The 9,376-nt window shown below is 37.9% G+C and overlaps 1 protein-coding gene across 1 annotated transcript in view; it reads right to left on the bottom strand.

Annotated features, from left to right (window-relative positions):
• LOC113048284 (metallophosphoesterase domain-containing protein 1) overlaps positions 1-9,376 on the bottom strand; it is a 30,841-nt gene that overhangs the window by 2,132 nt on the left and 19,333 nt on the right. Inside the window, exons 5-6 of the mRNA XM_026210004.1 lie at positions 1,487-1,602; positions 229-342 (exon numbers count right to left, since the gene is read on the bottom strand). Of these exons, the coding sequence (XP_026065789.1) occupies positions 229-342; positions 1,487-1,602 (230 nt within the window). The remainder of the gene's footprint in view (positions 1-228; positions 343-1,486; positions 1,603-9,376) is intronic.

Here is a 9,376-nt window from a genome sequence, read left to right on the forward strand (position 1 = left end):
TTTGAGTGTGCGTGCTAAATTCACTGTGAATATGAATGTGATCTAGTTTTTGCTATGAAGCTGTCAGAAGGCAAAGCAGCATGGGACAGACTCTGCCCTGCTAACCCCAAAACAGGCAGATAGATTGACGTGGCAGCATGAACAAATATGTTTGAGATCACAGGGCTGTGTGGATTTCATGCATGTGATGTATAGACAAGTGCGACTCTTATCCTCTCGTGTGATTACCTTCATGAATGTGTCCAAATACATGTAGTTTGGGCTGAACTCTCCTCTGGACAGTGTTCAACAGCTCCATACAGCCAACACGCTGCATCTTCCTGGGCACCCAGTCCAAAAAACCTACAAAAAGGCAGTTTAATGACTAATTTGAACATCAAAAGGCAAAGAAAAAGACAGAAATATATGATGTTAGAACAGACATTTAGGTTAATTTACGCTTTTGGAGTTACAAGCTGAAATGCCAGGTGTGCCAAGTTAGGGAAGAGAATCATAATGAATTTAAAGACTGTAGTTCTGATTCCACTTAGTGTTTCATATTCTTAATGATGTTTTGGCAATTTTAAGGAAGAAATAATAAAAATAAAAAAAAGTCACCATAACACAACATCTTGACATCTTGCACTGAATTTTAATTAGATGATGTGACTGGATGCTCTAAGAAGGTTACCAAGCAACATATGCGTGAACTAATAAATATTCATGAGCAAAGCCTTAGGCATAGTAGAATTAGTAATTCACATCCTGAATTTTGATTGTCCAAAATTCAAAAAATGTTTACACATCCAAAACCAAAAACATCATGAAGCTTGATTCCAGATTTCAAACCAGTTCTTTATTTCCAAACCTACGCTAAGTATAGAGCGAGTACAAAGATTTCAAGTGTGTGATCTCAGTAAAGAGTGATCCATGTGGTTTACACAGGACACGTTCTTACATCCACCTGCACTGGTTTTAATTGTTTTCATACAAAAATTAAAATTAATTATAGAAGAGACTTACTCTTATATATGAATGAACTGAATCTAAACGGATCATTACATACTTGATTTTACAACTGTAGTCTGATGTCTACACATACATGATGCACAGACCCACAGACAAATCTTCAGAGATGTCATATGGGGCTAATTTGCAACACTATGATAAACACCCACATTAGCAAAAATGTATAGTAAGACATGTCTTTACCATGAGAATTACACATTGTCAAATCTCAAAGCCCACAAGCTTAGTATTTTAAACTGCAGCTGTCTTTATGCACAAACTTTCGTTCTCAGTACATATGACTGTGTGTGTGGAGGGATTTGCTGCACTATGAACAGTGTCTCAGTGTTGCATGCTTTAGCAGCCTGCTGTAGCAACTCCATCTGCCAAAGACGCACAGCAAAAGAGCGTGCGTGTGCGTGGATGAAGACAACATAATGGGGAATAACCATAACCTCATGCTTTGTTTGTGTGCATTTGTGTGTGATTTAGGTCTTACCCAGAGGAGGGCAGTGTGTGAGAAGAATATCTGTGGAATCTGGGATCTGATTCCATTTGTCCAGCAGTGCTTGTCCTCGTGGTAGATTAAAACCCCAGCCATAGTACCACGGCTGCCTGAAAACACACATAACAGAGGAAAAAACACTGTTAAGGGCTACTGATGTGACCGTGAACATCTCTTCCCCTGTGCTTCACTGATCTTTTACCCAGACTGCTCTACCGCTGATGAAAACAAGATGATATTTCCATTAGGATCTGTATATGGAGGATCGGTGAAAGATCTTGGATCTATGATGATAAAATAACAGAAAACCCCCCAAATCACAAATAGCAATCACTTTGATCTGGAATCTTTCTCACATCTTTTATGAAATGTAAGCGGAAAAAAAAAAGATTAAAAAAAAGAGTGAAAGGAGTGGAAAGGTCACAGGTTTCAGGCCAGCTCCTGTTTTTTCTCTACCATCACACTCTAAAAAAGGGATGGAGTAGGAATGATTTGATAAGCATGGTTCATGAATATTAATTAGGTGATGTAACATTCGCCCAGTAGTCCAAACTGTGCGTAAAGGCTGGTAAGTGGGCGCAACAAACTGAAGGATTACCATTTGTGCATTTGTTCAGCGCACAGCAAATGGAATCGATTGGCAGAGGTTTCTACTTGGCCTTAACGTCATATAAACAAAACCAAAGATCCCTTAACCCAACCCAATACCTAAAAACATAACCACCATAACAACTACCTTACTTACAATCAATAAGAAACAAAATAGGACTTTTTGAGGGAAAACTATTAGTTAATAGTGAATATGTTACATATTTTTTAAAATTAAATATATATAAGAGAAAAAGAGGAAAAAGAGAAAGAAACAGGTAGAGACCACCAGTATTTAAGGATAGAGAGGGGGTTGATGGTTTTGCCTATGCCCCATCACTTTGATTGCAGATGCACCAAGCTTGAGTGACGGTATAGAAATTAACATGTCACTAACAATCTGTCCCCAGATCCATCTTCCTCTGCTGTGGCAGATTTGCACATTTATGTGTGCGAGTATGTTAAAAGACTCTTAGAGAGTGTGTGTGTGTGTGTGTGTGTCAGTCCACACATGAAGGTTCCCTTGCCTATGTGGATTTTGTAATTTATAGAGAGTAGTCACTTGAAACATTTACTTTAATAGCTGGCTGACGCATCAGTGTCCCGCACTGCAAACAAACACATACACACACACTCACACACACAGAGCCTTTGAGGGGCGATACAGATCGGCCCTGGGTTCCATCATCTCAAGAAGGACAAGAGGAAAAGAGGAAAGAAGGGGCTCGTGGGAAAGCAAATGCTATTTTCATTTGATTTCATCTGATTAATATTCCAATCACTTCTATCATCAGAGTCTAAACATTTATGATCAAACATCCGAAGGCCCACGGACGCAGTCTGATTAATTCACATCCCTAATCTTAAAACATTTAAAATGGCCTTTGCATATTGATGGTGCAATTTAAATATTCATTTCCGTCTTTACACGGACGTCTCAATTACACTGGATCGAGAAAGGACTCATTATTGGTGTCCCAGACAGATTTTTCTAACTGAGCAGAGAGGTTGATAAACAGAAAGAAAATGAGAGAGGGAGGGTTGTGTGTGAACATAGACAGAAAGGGAGACACTGTGATAACAGCATTAAAATGTCTTAAAAATACCAGCAATCATGTAATTTCAGAAATTCTGATTTAATAGAGATTTTATCAAGCCAAAAGATCAGATGAACGTGCAATTCCTTCAAATGGGACAAGGAATGACTAGTATACTTGATGTACTAAACCATCTGTGCATTTATCAGTTCAGACGTTTTTTTCATTTGTCAAGGTGAATAGAAAGCAAAGACAGCTGTTTGTTGTCATGCCTTTACTCCCATGATGCCACATCAGCGCAAAAGCAGAAGAAATACTTTGCAAACTACATTTTTAAATTTCTGAAGCAAATGTAAAGGGTGTTTGCTCACACAGAACTCATCACCACAATGCTAAGGTGTTCAGATTCAAATCAGTGTTCAAATGATGATTATAATTATTATTTTTATTATTATTCATCTTGTTTTATAAGGAACTACTAATAAAAAGCAAACCTAATCGGATGTCTGTTAGTCACTACCCTGGCTTGGGGTGAAGTAAGGTTTGGGTCGAATCAGTGAGCATTATGCGAGTGCAAAACCTCTCTTGGCCAAATGATATCGGTGCAGTTTTGCCATAAATCTTTAAACACATGGATGGGGTGGAAAGGCTGTGCTTCAATATTTCATCCCATTGGTTAACTTCAAGGATTTTAAAGGAAGATAAGATGGGAGTTATTAGAATTTTTTTTTTCTTTTTCTTTTCTTTTTTTTTAAAGAATGCATTATTGATTCACAGAAATGTGAAATCTAATTCAGTTATTGCTGCTGGTAAGCAAGTGAACTTTGAATGGAAAGATAAAATGTTTAAGAAAATTATACATACATACACACATATATGTGTGTGTGTGTGTGTGTGTATTGAGCATCCCAGTTGACTTCCATAGTATGGAAAAAATACTGTGGAAGTCACTGGGGACTAGCAACTTTTTGGTTACCAACATTCTTTAAAAAATATTTTATGTTCCACAGAAGAAAGACAGCGTGAAGGTGAGTAAATTATGACAGAACTTTCACTTTTGGGTGAAGTATCCCTTTTCACCCTCTGTGAAACTTAAAATGCTGCCTTCATAAGCAGATCACTATATTTTAAAGCACAGCAATGCATACCAACACCTATACACATAAACAAACACAAGCTATCTGCAATTGAAGACAGCTTTTGTTCAACATCCTCACCTGGCTGCTGTATGGTAATTACAGATGTTGGTGGTATCTTGACCCTAATTACAGAGGAGGTGTACACATTATTCTGTGTTAAAGAGAGTGTATTTGCATGGCACAGACGCAGGTATGTAAGTGTATAATTAGTAATGTGTCTTTTCTGACACTGACCCAGTTGTGTCCATGGAGAAGAAGAGGCTGGGAATCTACAGAGATAAGCCGTTACATCTCTGAAGAGTTAAAGAGGCAATATCAGACAGCCTCTTTACCCTGCACACACACACATAACCTCATTAAGAGAGCCTGTTTCAATTAATAGCTTGCGGGTCACAACAGCCCACTGAGATTTACCAGCACATAAGAAGTGCTGTCAATATCACACAAGCACTCACTTACACACTTGAACTATGAATGAACTGTAATAAAACTTTTTATGAAATGGAAACATTTCTGAATGAAATTGCTTGTTAAACAAGTAAAAGTAAATCAAATAAAAACAAAAACACATTCATTGGTAATATCTCAAATAACTATGTCATAGAGAAAAACAAACAAACAAAGAAATATAAATTCACACAAAAACAATGTAGGTTGGGACTTTAAATCATTTTAAATGTATTTATACATTTTATTTTTATAAAATTTTAATAAAAGAAATAAAATACTAAATTGATTACCAATTAATGTGTTTATTTAATTTTATCATAGAGAATGAAAAAAGAAAATATAGAAATTTAAAAGAAATATAAATCAAATGTAGGTCAGATGTTTAATAAAATAAAACAAAATACATATCTCAAATGAATGTATCATGGACAATCAAAAATAAATAAGTCAATAAAATGATATTGCATATATGAATGTATGAACTGTTGACAGTAAGACAACTCACGTTCATTTGAAAATAAACAGCGATTTTTTTATTTCATGCCCACTTTAAAGATTCTTCTTTAACAAGAGGGTTGGGGGAGGGGGAAGTTCTGGATTCTCATGCTAAACATGGCCAAAGTTTCAAAAAACGAGTTTGACATGTGACTGAGCATTTTTGTGCCAAATACTCTCCTTTGGGAAAGGTTTTTTTCCCAAGTATGGCCCTTCACGACATCATCTTGTGGGAAGTCGTGGCCTAATGGTTAGAGAGTCAGACTCGCAATTGAAACCCAACTGCTCCCCGGGCGCTGCAGCATAAATGGCTGCCCACTGCTCCGGGTGTGTGTTCACAGTGTGTGTGTGTGTTCACTGCTGTGTGTGTGCACTTCGGATGGGTTAAATGCAGAGCACAAATTCTGAGTATGGGTCACCATACTTGGCTGAATGTCACGTCACTTTCACTTTTTTTCCACTTTCACTAAAGGACAGAGTTCCTTTTATGGGCACTTCTCCAGGAAGAGCGTGCACACACAGCAACCAGAGCAACATAGCAATCACACCCATCCACATGCCTCGTGATTCTTTAGCTCCACGCACGGTACACCTCCAGGAGCTCGGCTGTTTTTGGAGTAAAGTGTAAAACTGTATACTTCTTTTATAAATATGATAAAACTAAAAACTCTTTGGAGATATGAAGGACCAGGCCCGGATTGGCTAATCGGGAGCACCGGGAAAATTCCCGGTGGGCCGGTATGTTTTTTTGGCTGCGAGGGCTGTTGTTGTCACGGCACTGGGTTAAAATATTGTTATTATTATTATTATTATTATTATTTTACCGCAGCCCCACTCTTTTTATTTATTTTACCACCGTCCCACTATTTTTTATTTAATATTTTCTCGCATAGTGTAGCCTGCAAGATAATGATGACGTGATTATCTGTTGACAACCCTGGCCCCGCCCTCAACACGTCACCTTGCAAGTTGCAAAAAATAAAAATGAGATAAAAATGGATAACAGAAAGCACAAATGATGCGCTGAAAAGTCCAGCTAGTTATGAGCAGTTCAAGATGCTAGCGACATTGCAAAACAACGTTGTTTGCAAACCACCACTCATGTATCAAACTTTTTCTTGTAGCTCTTCAGCAGTAGCCGCCTCTAGTCCAGTTTGCTGCCGACGGTGAAGAGCAAGGCCCAGTAACGTTACCAAGCTCCAGTCAACACACCAGAATGGGCAGGTAGGATTGTCATTCAGAAGAACTAATAGTAATGAAGAGCCCTGCTCAATGAAAAATGCCCTGAGATAATTAATCATCCCTGATGATTCAGCAATACATTAACGAAACTGAGATGTCACAGTCGTTATGCAATACATTTTATTTTAATCTTTATGTTTTTATTTTGTTTTATATATTTGTTTTTAATTATTTCAATGTTTGGATATTTATGAATACTAAATCTTAAAGAAAAGAGATTCTTACACTATCCTGTTATTTACTGTTCTAATAAATCTTCACTGTGAAGCAAAATTAGGCTAATGTTTCCTCTTGATTGTCTTTGCACTGAATTGGAAATGATGATGTTTTTATATGAAACTACAAACACAAGGAAATATCTGAAACTAGGTAACAGTTGATCATCGTGACCTATTCTTAAGTTTTAAGCCATTGTTGTTTATGTAGTGCTGTGTGCTGGTTTATAGTTGTATATTCAGGCAGTGTTGCATATTTAGCACGGTGTAGCTTTATTTTTCAGGCCGTGTTATATATTTAGTGTGCTGCGTCATACTGTGCTGAACTGCAGGGCCAGCTGGACTTTGATGTTTAATCTGAGAGAAGCAAGCAGTCCATTCACACAGGGCTCCAGTCCGAGCAGCACAGCAGGAGAGACACACACTGCACCAAACCAGAGGAAGAGAGACAGAGAAACCCTGTAAAGCAGAGTATATCAGTCTCTGACAATAAAGGGATTAGACCAGGCTTGAGCCGATTGGAGTGTGTGGGTCTGTTTCTGTTTCTGTTTCTGTCAGACATAGCTGCAGATGCTCTTTACAACTTGTCTGAGTCCCCCACTCTGTCTCTGGGTTAAAACGTGGTAAATACGGGACATTTGGTCCCCAGCAGACTTATGCAACACTCAGCATGTAAAAGTGAAACCAAGACTACTAGCCACAACACATACATAAGTTCACAAAAACATATGCACTAACTGATACACACACACAGTGGAGTCCGTTTAGTAATTGATAATATAGAATTTGCATATTTTTATCATAGAGAAAATAAAAGAAATATAATTCTACACATAAAAAAAATCTAGGTCAGTTGTTGATTGGCCTGAAAAAAGAAATGCATGGATAAATTATTTACAATAAGACAGGTCACTTGCATTAGAAAACAAATAGTAAATTTTAAATGTCATGGCGACTTTAAAGATTTTAAGGAACTTAAGAATAACACCGCTGTTGAGATAAGTGGGCGTGGTTTCGTCAACCAGCTCCCGCCACTTTGCCCAGGATGGCGACGGCCCGCTCCACCCACTTTGAGCTTCAAAAATGCTCTACGGAAATCTACAGGTGACATTCCAGACACTATATTGATGTTTTTATACAGTCAATGGTGTTAATCACATGATCGTCTTCGGATAATGAATTTGGACCCTAGGTGAATGTTTCTGCTCCACTGAATCTGATCTGGACAGTCCGAAAACCAGCAGTAACAAATCCATCTGTGCAATGAGACATCACAGCCTGACACGTCTCTCAAACTTATACACACGCACACTGGCCTGGGCACACAGCAGACTTCAGAACAGCTGTGTGGACTCACACTCATCAACAGGAACATTCACAGCACTGATTAACATAACGAGCCAAGAGCAGGGACACACAGAAGTGTTTGATAGCTGATGCAGGGCTTTAAAGGAGTGGATCGAGCAAAAGCGACACAAAAGCACATTAGCATATTCAGATTTGGCGTGGTGCAATTGGCTAGGATACACACAATGAGAACCAATGGAGTTTGACATTACTCAAGTCAAATCTGACATGTATGTGCCAACTTTTAATATATGCACAAATTCCCTTTGTCTCCCACGAAAGAAAGAAATTCATACAGGTTTTGAAATACACTTAGGTGAGTAAATAATGACTGAGTGCATAAAGAAAAATCCCTTTAAAGTCAATCCATGCATTCTTAAAAGCAGTTCTTAAATGTCCATGATGGCATGAATAAAGACATCTGCGTCTGCAAAGCTACATTCGGCATTCCTTTTGAAAAATCAAGCTTAATAAATGCTTACTGCAAGAAAAAAAGCCTCAATTGACAACATCTGCAAAGAAGTTCTCATCTTGCTACTCCGTGTAGGGTTATGTGCTTCCACAGAAGAGACGAAGATGCTCGACAGTCATGAGTCATACTAAATTAAACTTCTCATTTATACCATACAGGACAAGCAAAACTTCCTGAAAGAATCCATGGCCCTTCACAACCATGAAGAAGAGCAGAAAAGGAATGAGAGACATAATGAGGAGTAGAAGAGATTACAAATATGAATCGATTGGAAGAAGAGCAAAGAAGAAGAATAATAGATAAGTTTCCATAAAGTTCTTTCAATAGCAGTTTTCTCTTAAACACAAAAACAAAAGCTCACACCTCTCTTGGTTTTGTCTGCTTAACCAAGCTTTTTTTTAATACTGAAAACACAGACATTATAATATAATATAATAACCTGGAATATTCATTTAAAAATCGTTATTAAACACTATTACCTTTTTAAAAGCATTGCAAACATCTTTACTGAATCTTTTAATAAAACTAAAGACATACTATGTAGTATCCTAGACCAAAAAAAAATACAAATTCTGAGTATTTGGAGAGTGTGACTTTAAACTACAAAGCATATAGCGTCTGGAGATACTTCACTTCTGTTTCTTCCATCGGGTCCCTTGGCTTTGTCTCTCACCTTTCTTCCGGGAGAATTTTAGGAGTGCAGAGAGATATGTGCGACTCAAACAGACACCGTAGATGCAGCGCTAATGAGCTCCCTCTGGAAGCCCTCAAACACTCATTTCACATAACACTCATGTCATACGTTATAATTGCGTTGGCAATACGTTAGGTTGTGTATTAGCAGTTTGTAAACGGTGCTGAAGTGGACAGAGAGAAGAGGAGAGGATAGAAATGGAGAG

The sequence above is a fragment of the Carassius auratus genome, chromosome 29 (genome assembly GCF_003368295.1).
Source record: "Carassius auratus strain Wakin chromosome 29, ASM336829v1, whole genome shotgun sequence".
Taxonomy (NCBI): Eukaryota; Metazoa; Chordata; class Actinopteri; order Cypriniformes; family Cyprinidae; genus Carassius; species Carassius auratus.